Raw genomic sequence first — 19,702 nt, 5'->3', positions numbered from 1 at the left:
AGCACCTAATTCAACCGTAAAGTACCAAAAATAACGCTACCTTTGAGGCCAACGCGGCCCAAAAAACACGTGCAAATGCCGAAATGAAGTCAAACTTCGCGCGCGCGCGCGCGCCATTCCCGGCCCATGCGGCCTGCCCGCGCCATCTTGGTGTCGTTTTGACCATGGATTCTTTGTCTCTGTTTTGCCGCCTTGCAAAATGGCATCTTCGGCGCGGTTGAGGCGCTATTGGCGTTTTCCCACAATGTGATGCGGAGCGCTGATTGGCCGGAGCAGCGCGTTCAAATTTCGCGGGCTAAATCGCGCCTGCCATTGGCTGCTGCGCGGGCGGCGGCGCCTGCTCCCTTTGATGCCGCGCTTGCGTCGCTGTTGCCCGTTGCTCCGTCCACCTCAACATGAGCTTGCGCGCTGCTCATCGACTTGCGCTATCTTTTAGATTATTTGCTCAGCTTATTTTTTTTTTTTCGCTAGTTCTTCGCTGCACGCGATGCCAGCAAAGCCCAAGACAGTGCAGATGTTCGGTGCACGGGAGCGCGATATGCGTCTTGTACGAGCATCGAACTTCCGATCTCCCGCAGCGAGTGCCGACTGCGTAGACGCTTTTTGGTGGCGGAACTGTGCTTTCGGCTGTCGCCAGTCGAAAATCCGACACACTGAGTGTGCCTGGAGCCGCAAGAGCTAATTAGAAGCTCCACAGGAGCTTTCTAATAAAAAAAACACATGGGTTCAACTTTAAGGCCTGTTTTCTCGGAATGGATTTTTTCGCTAGTAGTGGTGCTGGGGAAGGCGATATCTCAAGAACCACTCTTCAGATTTGTATGCCGTTTTTTTAATTCTGTTCCTGAATGACTTTGCCAGGGGGTAACAGGCTTCTTTTTTTTTAAAGCTGGTGCAGTTAATTTATAATAAGCAATTAATTTTTGATGAATGTGGTCATTACTGGCTACATCAAATTCAATGTTGTCTTAAAATTTTTTGGAGGGGAAATTAAAGAAAAGGGCTCTTTAGCCCCCTGGGATATCTATCAAGGGATCATCACAGTGAATTTCAGCTTCCTACGATGTCCTGGCATTTCTCCAGGCTCTTCCTCAGGCATATACATGAATCACCTAGTTAGACCTCAATAACTCTGGAACTAATAAACATATCTTCATAAAACTTGGCAGTTCCTCATAGTTCGGTGGTGTGAACGTACCCTGAAAGTTTCATCTGGGTATCTTAAAAAATAAGAAAGTTCGGTCTCCAGGGTAGCCTCCCCCCTTAAAGCGACAGACTGCACGAAGGCCACTTCACTCGCTGCTGCTGCTGCACTTCCTCACACCAGCGTTTTCACAGCGAGTGTCTGCGCTCATTCAGTGTGATGTGTTCATGTTTGTTTGTCCAAGCTGACACCATGCTTGTTAATTCAGTTACCGTATTTACTCGCATAATGATTGCACTTTCTTGTAAAAAAAAAAATTGACACAAATTCAGGGGTGCGATCATTACGCGGGTTAAATTTCCTGCGAAAAGAAAAATTTTTTTTCATCCCACAATTACTGCAGGATGACAACAGGTCAACATAACAGGCGGCTGCCACTGTAACAGTGCGGGACACCAAAACAAAAATGGTGGTGTCACGAGTCACCGGCAAGACCTGTGTGACAATGTGAAAAAGACAGACGCCTGTCAACGAAAAGGAGAAGGGACCCGCAGGCGAGAAGCACGTCAAGTGCGAAAGAAGAAGAAATGAAGAAAAAGGAGACGCAGGTGGAGATGAGCTGGCATTGCTGACGTGATAGAGAAGCAAGACTGGCTTCTCCAGCTGTGCTCTGGAGACGGGAGATAGCAGCTGCGGGGACCACGGACCGGAGAGGGGACGTTCGTCACCGTGGCTGTGTTCCGCGGCCCCAGTTCAACCCCACACTGCCGTAACCGGTTGCTGTCCCATGACACGAAGGCAATCACCTGGCCACGTCAGTGGCACAATTACCAACTGGCCCAGAACGCCTTTGGTCCCACGCGGGTCTCTGCGGAAGACTACAACTGCATCACTCTTGTTGGAGGTCAACGCCCACGCTGCGTCGGAACAACGCTGGCAAACGTCCTTTTGCCACGCTGGGATGGAGTTCGACACAACTGGCGATGGTCAGAACGTTCATTTGCACGTGACGTCGCTTTGGTTAGTCGAGTGGAGGAACAATACGTAGTTGAAGGCTTGTTTGTTTTTGATGTGTATAGAGTAAAACCTAATTAAACCGTACCCGCATAAACAGTAGTTTCGTTTCAAAAGTAGTAAAGTCAAATCCCCGACTCAGCGGCCATTGAACATAATGTGTTTTGTATCTGCATAAACTGTACCAGCTTACTGCGTACATTTCGGTTAACACGTGGTGTTTCCACTTTTCATCGCGCAAACACGGCAGTGCGTCGTCTCCATTGTGCGGCCTAGCAGAACAAGCCTCAGAGTTCGGAACAACAGCCTCCAAGCAGCCCATGCATTTGTGCGTGAAGCCACATCAACATCAACATCATTTCGGCGCCGTGCCAGAGAGCGTTGTGGCGTCATGCAACCAAGGACTCGCGTCATGCCGAAGCTCGCATAAAGAAGATGCCGGGTGCTCAGCATAGAAAAAAAATTAGACATTGTTCGTGCCATGTTCGTACTATCGAACGTGACACTAAGAAGTTGGCGCTGGCACGCAACCGGCATCTGCTGTTGACTACGGTGTGTGGCATTTGGAATGCGAAGAAGTTGCTCACCGGCACTGCGGCGACCGCGAAGAGATGTCGGCTACGAGGTTCGACTTTTTGCCATCGTTGCCTCTGTCGTTGCCGAAGTGTCGACTAGCGACAGTGATGAGGACAACACAGAAAGGGACAGCACAGGTGATTCAAGCCCGACAGTGGCAGAAACTGCGCGTTACGCCAGCCTCACGAATGCAATCGTCGCCACGAGAACAGCATCCCACAATAAAAACTGTGCCCCGCAACTTCTGCAGTGCTACCGTGCACGTGCACGGACGATACGTAACACCAACGAGGAATCTGCCAAGTGAGTGTTTGCCGAGAAAAGGGGGCTGGCTGAAAAGCTGGCTTGCAGCTTCAGCAAGTTTGAGGCCGCTGTCGTCGCTGCTAGGCCACTGCGGCATCAAACGAAAATAACACTCTTGTCGCACGAACTGAACAAATGCTGCATCTTTTTCACCCTTTTATCGCAGTCTCTCTGAGTTCTGTTTTTTGACAGGTAAGTGGGCGATCTCATGTTATTTCGGTTAAGCAGTACTACAGTTTAGTACATTCTTTTTCCGAACTCCGGTCAACTATGGTTTAACGAGGTTTCACTGTAGCTAGTTCTTGGAGTGTGTCTAGTGTATATAGTGTTTATAGTGTGCCAGGGTAGTTAATTTTTTTTTTTTTTTCTTCGAGATAAATGTTCTTTAACATATTTCATTTGTGTCTCTGTCCATTTCTGGAGCGCTGAAATTCGTGACAGGTGGCCAGCAGAACAGGATTCTTTTTTTTCTCATGAGTGCATTCATGCATTGAAACAGTTTTTTCCTTACCAGTAATGAATAATATCGTTAATATCGGCAAGTTTGCGGCAACAACGTAGCCATGTCCACTTAGAGGGGACAGAAACGAAGATGGGCGTGCTTAGCTGCCCGTGACATAAAAACACATGGCGGGCATGCTGCGGAAACTGTGGCATTTGTCTTCACTGCTATCCTAATAAGGCACATTTCCGCTAAGGGTGCCCGAATATCTTAGCTGTGTTACAAGCGTCGGCATATGAATAGGGTACACTTCTAACGTATCGGTGTAAACGTGGCTACTATCGTTGCCGCTCGCGATTTGTTGCGTGCCCACAAGTACAGACGAGAAGAATCGAAAGGCGCCTTTTTTGTTGTTGTTGACCACAACCATTATAAAGCCTACATATAATAAAGCCAAGGCAAGTTTGGTTGTAGCTTTTTTTTTTTTCATGAGTGCGGAAAGTGATGAAAGGAATGAAATGGGGCATCTGCCCCATTGGGGGCATGAAATGGGGCATGAAATGGGGCATGAAATGGGGCATGAAATGGGGAGAGGCTACCCTCAGATACGAACTTTCTTGTTTATTGGGATATCTTTTCAGGATAGACTCATAGCAAAAGCATTAGTAGAACTACAAAAGTTCATGCAGTTATGTTCACTGGTTCTCAAGTTGCAGCAATATATCAGAATGGTGCACATGGATTTCTCATTCCCGGCCTGGAGAATCTTCAAAAGGTGCTGCAACTGTGAAATTCAGTATGATGATTCCCAGATGGATACCTCAGGGCAAGACGGAGCCCTTTTTTAAAATTTCCTTGCTGAAGAATTTGAGCAGACCACTGAATTTAGTGTTAGTGATTAAGATTTTATCCATCAAATTTTGATTAAATATCACAAATCACAGACACAATATATAAATGAAATGGGCTTGTCTTGCCCTCAGAAATTTATTCAGATACACAATAAAAAGGAAACATGGAAATCTGATGAGCGGTTAAAGAGATATGGCTGGAACAAGCAGCCTCACCAGCCCAAAAAGTCATTTTGAGAAAATGAGCTTTGAAAGTTTTGAGCACATATATTGGTCTAAAATGACCCTGCAGCGTAACTGGAGATGTCCTTAGGCACTTTCTTCTTTTGCCGCCTTTCCACCTTCTCTTGCGATCACTTCTTGGCCTTTTTCAAACGCAGAGAATCTTTCTCGGCTCAATCAATGGCCAGGTGGCCAGGTGTTAGCCCTACTCGTGAACATAGCTCTTGAGTGGCCCTGTTGCAGCCAGCATTATATCTTAAAACTGCCTCATGCAGTGCTGTCTTCATAGCAATCAGCGACGCATGCTGCTCTTTGGCCATCAGGGACCACAGCACAGAGTGAAATGATTCTGATGCATTCTGCGTCTTTGCTCCCAGGCAGCGTTGCAGAAGAGAAGCCTGTGAGAGGCGCTCATAAACAGGTAGCAGTGCTTCTGCAACACAGCCTGGAAGATTGTACCGATGCTTCGGAGGTGGCACACCATCACTCTTGCTGGCGTTATGACGACACCACGAGTACGCACCCTCAGGGCACAAGTCGTGGTGAGGATCCTCGTCCGTCGATGTCACGTCGTGGTACGATGCCATCACTGCACGCTGCATTGCAGCCACATCATTGAAATTGTTCCGTAGGGCGCAGCCATAATAGTCGGTCAACTTGTCGATAAGGGCCTTTGTCAGACTGCCCTTCCCTGCTAAAGCCTTGTCACTTTTCTGCACAAGGTTGCGCAGTGCTGTCCCCATCCTCTTCTGGACGTGGTTCAGGCATTCCTCTTTCGAAATGGGGACCAGTCCATAAACATTTTCTTGCACAAGGGCAGAGAAGGTGGCAGTATCTCCGTCAGACACGAGCATTGTGTAACAGAGGTTGTGCTTGGGCACCGAACGTGACAAAAGGATAACAGCTGTCACAACCTCCATCCTCCCAGACTTAGAGTCAATGTTTTTCTGGCACACATGAACCTCCTGCCAGCTCGCATAGCCTGGGTCTCCAGGCTTTGGTCGTACTTGGAAACCAAGGCACCTGTTCAATAAAACAATGGCATCCAAGATTACACCCGTATGATATTCAATTACTGCACCAACTCCAATATGGGGCATGTGGCCACGCTTGTGCCATGTTCCATCAAAGTTTACTGTGATATCTCTGCTGAATTATGGATCCATTTCCTTGTAGGTGGTTTTCACAGCAGAAGCAGATTCTGCATAGAACTTGTCTATGCACTGTGTCTGCGGTTCCCTGAATTTCTTCAAGTGCTTCTGAAAAGTCTTATGATGCAGGCCACGATGGGACACGTTCATCGCTGCCCAAAAGTCATTGAGGGCTGTTCGTCCCTTTGCTATCTGTTTTGTTGCCACAATGGCTTTTATATTCACGTCAAAGGCCATTGAGTCATCTGCGAAGCACCGCTGGCACGAGGTCCCGGATAGAAGGTCACCTAGGGCATCCATTTGCACAAGGAGAAATTTCTCGCCTTCACTTATAGCGGTGGCAGCTTCAGGATCGCGCTCCATTCCTTGAAAGTTTCGCTCCGTCGCTGACATAGCGCCAAGTCCTCATTGCACAGCAGCAAGTTTTTTATCCACCGCCTCTTTCCCCTCACACGTCAAGAAACGTGTTTTCAAGTGAACAGTGGACGACGCAATCGCACTGTCCGAGGCAGATGAAAGAGAGGATGTGGAAGCCGCTGTCGATGATCACGAGACACCACGCGCACTCGTCACGACAAATTCTTGCACCGGTGGAGCAGGAGCCACGTTGCTAGATGCATCAACGCAACCACGCTCTTGCGTAGATGAAGCAGAAGCGGCCCCACAGGAACCATTGCTGCGATTATGGCTGGCGCGCGGGTGAGCGGCTAGCTTTGCCATGCGGGCGAGCTTCATATAACACTTCCTTGCACCAAACGCGTGTAGCGTCTTGAGTTTCTTTGGGCGCATCGTGGCCGCTCGCACAACAATCGGCAGGCAAAATGCAACAACGGTCTCGTAAAGACAGTTGAAAATCGTCTCGTAAAGACGGTAGAAACTTGGAGAATATGCTAACGGCTACAAAGATAGACGATGGCAAGCGGAACACACAAAGGGCGCTGGCGATGGAGGAACCAAAGCAGACAACAGCCAGATGCATTAGGCAGGAGACCACTACGTCATCGCACGCAGCAGTCAATGGGAGTGGTGGGCTCCCCCGCATCCTTGAGGAGCGCACGCTTCGCCCAATCTCAGCTTAGAGTCTCAGCTGTGGGAAACTTGAAAGCTCTCGTGAGCCCTCCAATCATGAGAGATTTATGCCTCTCCCACACTGCCGCCACCGCCACGGGTGGCGAGGAAAAAAAAAGCACAAGAATGCACAAACAAAACAACACCAAAATGTCGGCACTCGGGGGAGCGGTGGAGAAATGCCGTTTGCGCCAAATAGGGGTATTTGGAGCGCTCGCTCGCCGCTCGAGGGTTGCCGCAGCTCGTTATAAACTTTATTTGAAATAGTTTCGCGATGAATTAGACCTTGATATTTACAGAAATGGTCGTTTATAAGACATACTGCCCGAATATGTGGTTTTCCAAAAATAGGCTTTTTCGCTATTTTTTTGGTTTTCAATGGCCGCGTCCTGCCTTAAGAATGTTTGGTGCGTGCAGACCACTTGGTATGTCTTGAAAAGTCGTTCACGCAGCATTCAACAGCATTCTACAGATGGTAAGTGCAATAATCATTAGCTAGACTTGGCACACAAAATATCGCTTCGACAAGTTCAGGGTGCGATCATTAAACGGGAAAGAAAAAAAATCGAATTTTGATGACAAGATTCAGCAGTGCGATCATTATGCAAGTTAATATGATAGTAAGCGAATGTTTCCAAGTTTATACGACCAATAAAACTACTATCCTTACTTCGTATAGCTATTTACTAATTTGCTATCGCAATCAATGCTTCGCCTTTGGGGCGAAACTGAGACTTTTTTGAACCACTGGCTCAATTTTATGGCACCTTCGGACGGTCGCTGTCATCGTTCGAATCTGAGTGGACTGATTCTGGAGGCACTCTGAATCCAAGGTGGAGATATCCTGCACCAGCAGAACAGCTGGCTGCATTTTGGAGCAGTGAAAGGGGAGCAAGCTATGGATACAGGCTGCATGGTGCTGCCCATGATTATCATCACCAATAATCGTCCTCCCTATAAGAGGAGCGAAAGTCGTCTTCCCCAGCCCAACCACAGAAAAGGACGGGATAATGCGACTGAAAAGTGACCAGTCTCCTCAGCTGCTCCTGGGAGCACCTGTCAACACTCTTATCTGGAATTGAGCTATCAGAAAGAACCATCCGAATGTCGCCAGAGTGCCAGTTTTCGACCATTTGAAGAGTATTGTTCATTTGGGAGTGCTTTAGAGTGCTCGAAAACAACCCTCCGAAGATGCCATTCATAAAAATCAGAATAGACATTTAGAGCACACACTTTTGCACACACTGCTGCATTTGCTGTCACCCTGGACGTGCATTCCTTGAAGCTTTTTTTCCAAACAGTATGACATGTGTGTGCCAGAAGCAGTGCTAAATTTCTCAAGCATTCTTGAATCACTTTTGTCCAGCATTTAAATTTATAGATGCCACGGCTGTAGCTGTTTGAAACACCGAACAAAGCTAGCCAAACAGACGCATCTAGTGTCTGGGAACAAGATGCTGCATCACTCTCTCAAAAACCCAGAGTGCAAGCCACTTTTACACAGATGCAAATGTGTGATCGAGAAATACCAAGTGACTGTAGACCACAACATGCAACAAAAGCGGCAGCCGAAAACTGTTTGGATGTGTAAAGCTGCAGGTCCCGGGAAAACGCCTTCCTTTGCAGTTAATGCCAAAGTTTGTTGCTTTTGACTACATTCATCAGGCTTTGCACACATCCTATGCCTTCCCCAAGCAGCCTACAAGCATCTATTCTATCCTGAAACAGTGGCATCCTTGATGCCACTGCTTGACGCTTGTAAAAGAAAGGAAAACAACCTTCATAATGACTACTTACAGTTGAGCTTTCTGGTCTGCTACTGTTACAGTAAGCATCAACGCTTTAATACCAGACATAATCTCCACAAGAAAATCAAAATTACCCATTCTACAAAAGAATATCATAGCTTTCTGCAGGAGTACAATGCTCAAATTAATTGCCTGGGAATGATTCCCTGTACAGTAAAAGCTCATTAATTCGAATTCCGCGAGGATGCTATGAAAATTCGAATTATACAAAATTCGAACTAATGAAAGTCAGAGAAAAAAAATTGTTCGGTTAAGGCACGTATATAGTCTCACGTGGCGTGGGCACGCACGCACACGCTCCGTCACGTTGGCGTGAACAACGTCTGTACTTCGAAGCACTGGCACAGCCAACGTAACCGGACGCGGCCAGCGTGGTCTGACACGCCCGATGTCGAGATGGCTCTCGCTCCATGTTCGTCGCGCTGAATGGGGCGGAGAAAAAAAAATAAATGTTGCAGACTCGCCCGAAAAGCGAAGCATCCATTGCGATAGAAAATTAGTAGACAGCTATACGAAGTAAGGATAATAGTTTTATCGAACCTATAAACTTGTAAGCATTCGCTTACGAAATAAATGAACAAGCACTGTGTCACGCGCGCACAGGTAAGCATGAACGCATCTCGCTCGATGGCCGCGGAAACTCGCTGAAAAACGCTGGAGTCAGGACACGCAGCAGTAGTAGCGAGCGAATTGACGTTCGTACAGCTCTCGCTTCAACACAAACGAAACGTAGAAAGCACATTGCATATGAAGCTACCGGCACTACGCGCACTGTGCAAACATCGCAGATCGCTTTGAAGATGAGGCCCACGCGGGCGCACACTTTGGCAACGTCACAGATAGCTTTCAAGATGCAACGGCCGCATGGCTGCGCCGTAAGCAGCAGCCGCCGAAGATTGTCCCTCCGTCCCTGCCTCACCTCACCCCCCTGCCTCGCGCACGACAAGAGAGGGCACGCTCCGCCCCACCTTCCCCTCTCGCGCACGCGAGATTGAGCCGCGTTCGCCGGCTCATCCTCGCACGCTCGTACACAAAGAACACGGCGCGCGGCGACGGTGTTATCGTCCTTGCCGCTGATCGAAAAAGCAAAGCTGCGCGACCCGCGCGGCGACGTCAGCGTGCTCCCGCGCACTACCACTCTCCCCATCCACAATGATGCGGAGTTCGAATTATTGGTGGCGGTGCGGATTTCAGTGTGAATAAGCGGGATGTGTTACATATTGCTTTCAATACATTCTTGGACGGACCGCAGTGACTACTTCGAATTATCCTAAATTTTGAATTAACGAGTAGTGAATTAACGAGCTTATATCATATTCGTTGAATCTTCAAATGCTGGAGCCAACTCCAAAACAGCTGTGGTTGGTATCTTACAAGGGCAACGATATGAGAAAGACGGCACTGGAAATAATGGATGACAATATCTCTGGTGTGCGTACGACCCCACCCACTAGAGCAGCTTGCATTTCAGCACTACAGCTATATCCATTGCTGAGAGAAGAGAAGAGGGAACGCACCTTCGCCTGGGTGAAATAGAACGCCGTCTCCGCCTGTCTCGGCTGCGACTCCTGAAACAAAGGTGCCTCATTTATGGTCACCGTCATTTATGGTTACTTTTTTCTGCAGATTTTAAGTTTTTGTACAATCATGACCAAGTTTCACAGGAACTTGGCCACAAAAGGCAGCTCCTAAACAGTGGCTTTGCCAGGCACTGCTAGGCCTAAACAGCAGCGGTTCATCAGGTTACAATTTGGTGCCATGTCGTCATGGTGGCAAGCAATACGTGCATATATGTCCGGAAAATTTATTGGCATGCTGTGTGGTATTTAAAATTTTGGCGGCTGTTATACAGTCAAACCCATTTATAGCGAACTCAATAGCTCCGTGAAAAGTGGTCGTTCTATCAGTAGTTCGTTATATATAGGGGGCGAGCTCCACCCCTGGAAAAGCTGGCGCCACCGTCGGCATGACGTGGCATGAGGGATCACGTGGACACAGAGGCTGCTTCGGAAGTGCCGAAGCGAGCTGAAACGAAAGTTCAAAGTCTCACCTGCGCCGCGGTTCTGATTAAGTGGTGAGGCTTTACCGCCTTGGGTGTCTGCTTGACAAAATTTGAAATCACAATAATAGGTAGTGGCTGCCTTTGGAGGCGTGCAGCATGGTAGGCTACTGCTCGGTGCTGCAGTGCCGGAGGCACGCAACGGAGCCCGGTGTCAGCCTTATTCACACGTAGCCGCAGGGCAAGGAGCTGCGTGAAGCTTGGCTGGCGAAACTTAGAACCAGCAAACAGCCATTGGCTACAACTCGGGTATGCAGCAAGCACAGACGCGAGGAAGATTTCTGCTACAACACCGGGACTGCACGATGTTCAGAAAACGTAGCAGAAAACGCACACCGTAGTAGCAGAAAACGCACACCGGAGTAGCACCGGAGTAGCAGAAAACGCACACCGAGACGCTCGCCCATGCCCACTGCTCAGTTAATGTCATGCCGGTTGGGTCTATGAACTTGTTGATGCTAGATACTGGCAAGTTCACTGGAACAGTAAGGGAGCGGTAACACGCACATTAAAAAAGGCATGGCATATGGTCATGTTTGTGTTATGATTTCAACGTTAGAAATAATATTAATACGTCCAAGAATTTAGAAGAAGAAAAAAATATTGAATCATCACGACGGCACATCCCAGTCGCCGTAGGCGTCGAAGTCCCTTGTTAAAACAAAATTGTCTTTGAACAGCTCTGATAACGTTCACGCAACAATGGTTTCTTGTGGACTGTCAAATGCTCACATGCTGCGGCCTAAAGCTCACAGCATGGTGCGAAAACACTCTCAGTGAAAACGAAACACTGTGCGCGGACATGCATGCAGACGCGCAGTCGGCCGCCGCGAACCCATGCGATCGCTGCATGCATTGAGGCTTCGTTCTGTTATGCGCCATTTGGTTATACAGACCGCCCACTATAAGAACATATGCCACATAGTTTACTCTCAGCATCTGCCTGCTTTTCACGCAAGAAGCTGGTTCGGGAGACTCAATCGTGGCGACTGCGCGCAGTGGCATTCACTGTACATATTCTGTAAAGAGATAACGTCTGTAAACAATTCTGTGCTTTCAGTTTGCGCAAGATTATTACTTCGACAGTAAAAAACTTCCCTCGCTTTGAGAGAACGCAAGGGAGGCGCTTCCGACAGGTGGTGACTCCGCAAGTCCTCATCCCCAATATAGACTCGGCCTTGAAAACACTCAAAAAGTGACTGCACTAAAGCTGGCATCAGCAGTTACACCTCGGCAGCAGTTTGGTCCGAAAACCATATTTTCAGTGTCATTTATGTTCCTGGTCTGTTCCCGCATCTAGCTGCAAATTTCCGTTAGAAACATCCATCTAAAAAACGAAATGCGGTGTCGCATAGCTCTTTCAAAACAGCGCCCGGTTGCGATCACCTGCCATTTCGAAACTGCAAGCGCAGCCAACACTCTTTATTCGAGAGCTTGTGATATATTTCACTACTAAAATATAAATAAATTATGGGGTTTTACGTGCCAAAACCACTTTTTGATTATGAGGCACGCCGTAGTGGAGAACTCCGGAAATTTCGACCACCTGAGATAGGCGACCTGGGATTCGACCATCTGGGGTCACTACTAGTGGGACATGATCATATTCTGCATATGAGATCGAAGCATTCTAGATGGCCAGAATGTTAACTTCAGAAAATACTGCAGCATGCCACCATTCTGCGAAAGTCTTGGGCATCGTGGTCTCGGCATTACGACTGCGCATCAGCCACACAAGAACCATTAAATAATGTTATCTATGTTGCTTCGGGCAAAAAAACAATTCAATATTCGAAAGGTAGAACATCACTGCAAACAGTTATCAGCAATTAGCAATGCGTAAATGAAGCGTCACCGAACCGTGATTCTTGATGACGGCATAGTAACTGCCGATCCTTTGTAACATTGAGGGCCACGTGAATATCAACAGCAACAACAGGAATACTTGAGCAGTCATTGTTCCTATAGTGGAAGGACATAGATGATCGTTCCTAATCATTGAAATAGGCATAATGCACGAGGTGCCGCACAGACAATTGCACAGAAATAAGAGTGCTGTCATCGTGGCATCCAATATCGCACCGGCGCACGCATCATGCTGTTTATGCTGTCTGCCTCCTCCTCCTCCCTTGAGGAGTGCCTAAAAGTGAGTGCCCTTCTTCGCGGCTTCCAAAACCCGCACGCGGCATTCACTCACTCATCTCAAAGGCTGCATCATCGTCGCAGACCAATCTGTACACTGCCATGCACCCAGTTTGGTCGCGCTTCCATGCTTTCGTACTTCACATGCGCCCTCTTTTCACCATCACGGGGTTCGAAACATTCGTTGTAAAAGTACGGTGATTTAAAGAAAGTTTGTTATAACTGGAAACAGTTTCAATAGGCAGGGTTGGAAGATCATAAGTGCATCGAAATGTGGTCATTATAACTGATAGATTGTTATATCTGGGATCATTATAAGTGGGTTTGACTGTATATGAGCTCTAGGCGTAGGTGGCAGCCTGGCAGGAAGACCGAATAATGGCACAGCTCCAAAAATCAGGCAATTGAAAAATGCATTGGTGCCTGTATTTGACCTATTTTGAGCCATGTGCACAAAATTTGATTCACCAGGGCCAATATAGTCACAAATTTTGCTTTTATGGCTTTGTTATAGCAGTATAAATACTCATTAAAATATAATATTTACTCTTTTATATCTGATCATTCCTTATAAAGTTAACCTTGATAAATTTGACATTTCACTTAACTCGAATGCACTAAAAAGTCCCAGCAAGAAACACTACATTGGCTATGGAAGGAGAACTTGTTTAGTACTAACGCAAAAGCATGCCGCTTTGATTAATTCAACCCCCCGTGGTGCCCCCTCATGCACACAGCAGTTACTAAAAGCTTGAAAGCACAAGAAATTCAGCAGAGAGTGCTTACTGCCTCCTTAGGCGTGAAGCTTGTTTTTTTGCAAAGGACAGCAGAAACCTGTCCTGCAGTGGTGATGATGACTTACGCTATGTTACAATGTCTTTTTTCAGGATTTTGTGAGCACCAACGGCAGTTTTAAGGTTTATGGGACACTGACCAACAACGAGAGAAACTCTGACGATGTTACTGACGACAACCCACTGAACCACTGAGTGAAGCTGATGGTGAGGCTGGGCTAAATGCTGCGAAACTTTTTTTTTTCAGTCCAACGGTGGAGAAGCTTTTAAATATGCTGGTGCTCTTTGCCACATGGTAGTTGAGTCTCACTCAAAGAGCAAGAGGCAAAAAAGACACTACAAGCTACTTCAGGCAATAAAACAGAAGTGAAATATAGTCGAACCCACTTATAAGAATATTCAAGTGCCCCGACAATTCCATTGTTATAACCGATAATTGTTATAACCTAGTTGCATGAAAAAATCGAAATAGGGGGATGGCAGACCTGATGTGTGAAAACTATAATGGCGGGGAGGCCAGTGCTCCTCCCCACCATCTTCCTCCATCCAGCTGCTGATTGTGTTCACTCGTTTAACTGCTTCCTGGGCGCTCCGATCGCGTGTAACAAGCCACGGCTGTTGGCGTTAAAGAATGGCACTGCTATAACAACTGCAAAGAGGTGTCACGTGTGGCAAGCGATATGCGAGCACCGCCGAGGCATTGCTTTAGTGGCCTCAAAGGGGCCTTCAAAAAATTGTGAGAAGGCTGCCGCGGCAGCCTGTCAGCTTGAGAAATCCAGAAGAAACGCTGAGGCGGGATCGCCACAAGCATCTCGCCATGTACTTCTCACTAGCTTGCATGAGAAAACCCGAGGTCAGTCAGCCTTGCATGCTTTACGTGAAGCTTGCCAACATCATTCTCCAAGGATTCTAGATGCTCCACATAGTGCAGCGGATGGTTCCTAGCGATAACAAAGCTTCAGAGAGACTGAATCATCTGCTGGGCCTCCTCTAAGAACAACACAAGCAGCTTGCCCTACCGCGTCATCGCTCTCGGCGTCACCGTCGCTATCTGATGCAAGCACGTTTGCGACTATCGCCTCAGCTAGACGCACTTAGTTTCCAAATCTACAGCCGTGCGCTTTCTTTTCACGGGCAATGTTGCGCATTGCTGATGATCAGCGGGCGCATCAGCCATCTTCCGTTTTGGTGGCGAGTCAAACCAACTGTTCATCAAACGAGGCTGAGAAACCATGTGGCCAGGAACGATTTCGATGTAACCAACAAGGACAAATGCGAGCAATTAAGCTGTTTTCAGAACTGTGCTGAATGAGGAGCCAGCGAACAACATGCAAGCAATCTGCGAGCAGCGCAGTTGGCACGGTGCATTCATGTTTGGGAGGGTGGGGCGGCTTAGAGCTATGGACACAGTCCATTCGTGTTCGGAGGGGTGGAAGGGCGACGGGAGAGAAGTGCACGGAGATGGCTGAAAAACATGCTGGAAAATGAGCATGCGGCGCCTGTTGAAGCAGTGGCCCGTCGTGCAGCAGCTCAAATTTCTCGTTTTCTTTTTTTCACTTTGAGGATTTCGCATTTCACTACCTGTCGGCTCCGACACCCAGCAGCCACACTGCATCATTATAGCCGATAATGCGGCATCTGGGCATTGTAGTAAGCGGGTTATTTCATCATGGAAAACATACAAATGTTGACGGTGCAGCAGCCTCTCACTGTTATAACCGATATATTGTTAAAACCAGTATCGTTATAAGTGAGTTCGACTGTAGTTCATTTTGCCTCGTTTTTGTTAACTCGACCGGACAATTCGACCAAATCTTGTGGTCCAACAAGGGTCAAATTAACAGGAGTAGACTGTACCCATGTTAATCGTATTGAGGTTCGGCTATAGATGTGTATCTGCTTTGAAAAACATGTGGTCTCCAAATAATGTGACAACCTTGGGAAGCCTTGTTAATCTTAATCTGTTGCCTCATTTGTTGTCAATGGACCGTAACCACGGTACTGGAGCAACCGGAGTCTAATACACAGGAAGCACACTGTACAAAGGTGAAGCCATCCCCAGTGGTGGCTTGCACCTTGAGCCATACCTCAGGTTGCATAATGACAAAAACTGCCAGGGTTTCATGCAATTTATGAATGGAATGTGAGTCAATAGCACCCATGTACAGTTCAGGCAGTGCGGGGGCAGGGAAGCTTCACAAAAATGTATCGTATTTACTTATGTGTAACATCTGCACCCCCACTTTAGAGCATGAAAATTTGGGGAAAGAATTGGTGGATACCACACATAAACGTGAATAAGTGAAAAACAAAGCTTTCTTTGACATTTACTGAAATGTCTTCACTCCACTTCGGTGTTTCTATGTAGTGCAACACTCCTCACTCCATGCCTGCACTCTGGTACAATTTTGTTCCCTTTACTTCTTTCTCCACACTCTGCTTTTCTTGCCAAATTCTTCACCTCTTGCCTGTTGTTCAGCTTGCCTATTAGGAAAAATGCCCAGTGGCACAAGGTGTCGTATAATCAACAACACAGCAAGAACCAGCAGCCAGCACCGTTAAAGTGGGGAGAAGAAGCAAAGACAGCTCCACTTTAAAAGGCTTCATGCGCGCACCCACATACATGATCTCCAAGATCGGGCAAGCATGCAGCGCCTGATTTTGGACTTTGAATGTAACAGACCATTCTAGTTGAATTGCAAGTTGTTGTAACAAGCCTTGACTGTACTACCTTTTAGTGTATACTTATGCTGTGGTTCCACCAGCTACGTACGCATATGTTCCACTGTAAACACAGAGACCTCTGGCCTATTTTTGTAGCTAAAGTCTTCGATTGATAAGCCTCTATGGAAGCAATGATAGCAGCTTTGCTACTAGTAAGTCAGGGCACCTGTACTTAAAGTCCCACAATAAGCAGAAGTAGCGTGATCCTCTTAACTTTCCCACCACCACACCACTGGCGCATCTATGGAATGAGTTCCAAAGATGTGCGCAAGCTCATCAGAGTTGACAGTGAAAACATCTGCCTCCGGAAGCAGCAAGCACGTTCCAAAACATTGTAGATCTCACGACTCCAGTGCTTTTGTGGCTGATTTTATCGACAGCTCAGGCAACAGCGAGTCGAAGGATGCTGCCTTTTCATCTACTTTGTTTTGAGAACAACATAAATGAACCCGGAACTTGAGGATGTACTGCTAGTTCGTGCTTCTCCACCAAGTGAAGCCACTCAGCACTAGGCAGCAAACATAGAGATTTACCGAATCTGCATGAAATGCTACAGCAGCAATACTGCAAGACTTGCCACGTTCCCCTGTTTTTCAGATTGAGGAACTGCTTTGCTGCATGGCATGCCCGACTGTAGGGCTTCCAGTTAAAATCTAGTACTGCAAGAGGTTTTCAAGGAAAAAGTTTGATTTCTTTGCATATAGTGGCTATTACGCAGGAAAACATTTTCGTACATATTAAAACTTTTTTAGCATTTCTCGGTAATTTATATTTATTACATAAATCTTGTTAATAAAGGTTGTATGCCTGAAGAGCAGATTCATTCTGCTTTGCTTTCATGTATTGCATAAAACTAAGTGCAATAATTTCTTCAGGAAAAAAAATCTAGTGCAACCTACAAAAATACAGGCATTTTCCCCACGGTTGGGAAAGAGTTTACGCCGTGACCAGTTACATTGTGTTTATTACTTGTTAGGTGTTCTTTTTAGCAGTGGACTTACCATAATGTAGATGCTAACAAAGAGTGAGTTTGTGTCACTACAACTCATTGCAGGGACTCAAACTATTTATGAAGCAATGTTTTTATGTGCTTCTGGTTCAAACAGAAATTAATCTACATCCAAGTGGACACTGGGACTCTAAATAAGTAGATCAGAAGAAAATCGAATAATTTTGCTGCACACAAATTGCTATCTTTTCCGCAGTTTTATATAAATATACTATCTTTTGTTACTTTAGATAAAACAGCTGTCAAATTAAAACATGGTGGGGCTTACGTTTTTATTATCATTATTGTCATCATTTCAAGTTAATTTTAGTAAAGAACAATGATCAATCTGAATGCAGAGATGCACAACACACAATGTTTAATGCGTTGTTGTTGAGTCCTTTTGGAGCAGCCAGGGTTATGGTAGCCTGTAGTGTTCCTGATGCCGATTATAAGTAAATGTAGGGCTTTCAACGTTCGGATTAATGTACTTGGAATCAGCTTTTTCTGGGAGGGGAGGGGGGGGGGCCTCTGGAACGTCATCGTCACCACAGCCTGTGTCCCCCTTTAACAGCAAACTGAGCAGCCAGTCAGCTATGCATACCAAAATCAAATTCAGAGGCACTACTTTAAGAGCCCCAATGTCCACCATCGTGGATACACACGTTTACTCGGTAGTAAAAAAAGCCACTTGCGTGATCTACCAAACAAACCATTCGCATTTGCCTTTGTTCCTTTAATGACACATTGTGATGTCTTTAGCTGATCTGCAAATCATGTGAAGAATGTAACGGGGATAATCACGTGGGTGTATGACGTAAAACGTGTGGACGCTCCAATTTCCATTTCGCAATGACATCAGGATGCTCATCATCATCATCAGCATATTTTTATGTCCACTGCAGGACAAAGGCCTCTTCCTGCAATCTCCAATTACCCTTGTCTCGCGCTAGCTGATTCCAAGTTGCGCCTGCAAATTTCCTAATTTAAACACCCCACCTAGTTTTCTGCCGCCCTCAACTTCCCTTAGCAGCGCACTCAGTTAGGCTCTATTTGGCCCAAACTCAGCCAGATGGCACAAAATCCTTGTAAACAGCAATAGACAAGGTTTCCGGGTGCTAACAAAGAGTGAGTTTGTTTTCAACGATTTTGTTTTCAAGAAAAAAAAATTAACAAATGCCCACACGGGTGGACGTCAGATCTCATTCGTTTAACCGGTACAAAAAATAACCAAATGCATACCGGCTCCGTGGCCGGGGAGGCAGGGGTGGTCCTCGTCGACGTCCAGGACTGCGCGAACGCCGCCTTCTTCGCTCTCGGGACCGGGACCGGGAACGGCGCTTCTCCCTGCCACGGCTTCGGCTCCTGTGACGTCCATGACCTCGGCTCCGGCTGCGGCTCCGACTGCGCCTTTTCTTGCTGCTGCTGCTGCCACTGCAGACAACAAAAAAACAGCCGAGACATTAAGTTTAAAAAATGTTGTGGCTGCTGTATAAAACAAAATATACATCCCAAGTTTATTTGGAGACAAAGCATTCATGATGTACAGCAGAACCTCTTTGATATGATCCCGTTTCATACAATTTCCTGGTGCCTACGTTTGCAATCGATAACGCAAAAATGACCCAATACAGTTACGCTTCACTTTTACCGGTTAATATGTTCCCAAAAAACACAACCTCTCAGCACGAACATTCAATATATCGCCAAACTACAATTGTATGATATGTTTTCTGCCCACTAGATCCCATGCAAACAAGAAAAGGTGCAAGGCAGTCATGATCGCGAACAGTAAGAGAATGCAACAGCAGCTTCCCTGCAGTACTCCCCGTTCGTGTAACATGAAAATGCTGCCACGCACTGTTTCCTATTTTGGTACCAGCGAATCTCCTTGCGGATCACTTGTCACGATTCACAGCTATCACCACTAACCCATTGCAATAAGCATCTTCACCTGTTTCACAGTGCATGTGACGTAGCAAGGACACTGCACACATTTAATAGGCTATAACCCAAATGCACTTGTGCTCCCTGCTTCAGGTGGTGCAAAGTGAGCGCCATGTTTCGCTCTGGCGGCATCCTGGCATCATATTTTGGTGTTGCCCACCAGCTCAATTTCATTTCGGTTTCCTACCACCATCTTAGAACAACAATGTGTTTACCTAGTCGCTAGATTCCCACCAGCTCAGCATGCTTTGTCAGCATCTCATGCTGAAACGATTCTCGCTGAGTGGTCACCAAAACTTCTCACCAAAATGCTCCACTACAAGAGGCTGCTGACCCACGCTGAATTCGAGGAGCCCAAAGGTAAGCTTGCCGAAGCCACAATGACAATGGAAGTCTTGCAATAGTGGGAATGTTCAGTCACTTTGTAGCAATTTTTGTAGCAGATACAAATTTAATTCTGGAGCAGATTGAG

At 46.7% G+C, this 19,702-nt stretch overlaps 1 protein-coding gene across 2 annotated transcripts in view; it reads right to left on the bottom strand.

The window, feature by feature from the left end:
• The window catches only part of Caper (RNA-binding protein 39-like protein Caper), a 96,343-nt gene that overhangs the window by 69,269 nt on the left and 7,372 nt on the right, over positions 1 to 19,702 (bottom strand). Inside the window, exons 4-5 of one of the 2 annotated variants that reach the window (XM_050193602.3) lie at positions 18,526 to 18,717; positions 10,094 to 10,144 (exon numbers count right to left, since the gene is read on the bottom strand). In XM_050193602.3, the coding sequence (XP_050049559.1) occupies positions 10,094 to 10,144; positions 18,526 to 18,717 (243 nt within the window). The remainder of the gene's footprint in view (positions 1 to 10,093; positions 10,145 to 18,525; positions 18,718 to 19,702) is intronic. The other variant, XM_050193603.3, reaches the window with a different exon arrangement.

The sequence above is a fragment of the Dermacentor andersoni genome, chromosome 1 (genome assembly GCF_023375885.2).
Source record: "Dermacentor andersoni chromosome 1, qqDerAnde1_hic_scaffold, whole genome shotgun sequence".
In the NCBI taxonomy this organism is placed as follows: Eukaryota; Metazoa; Arthropoda; class Arachnida; order Ixodida; family Ixodidae; genus Dermacentor; species Dermacentor andersoni.
The sequence above is the reverse complement of the archived record's forward strand: the minus strand, read 5'-3'. Positions and strand labels throughout refer to the sequence as shown.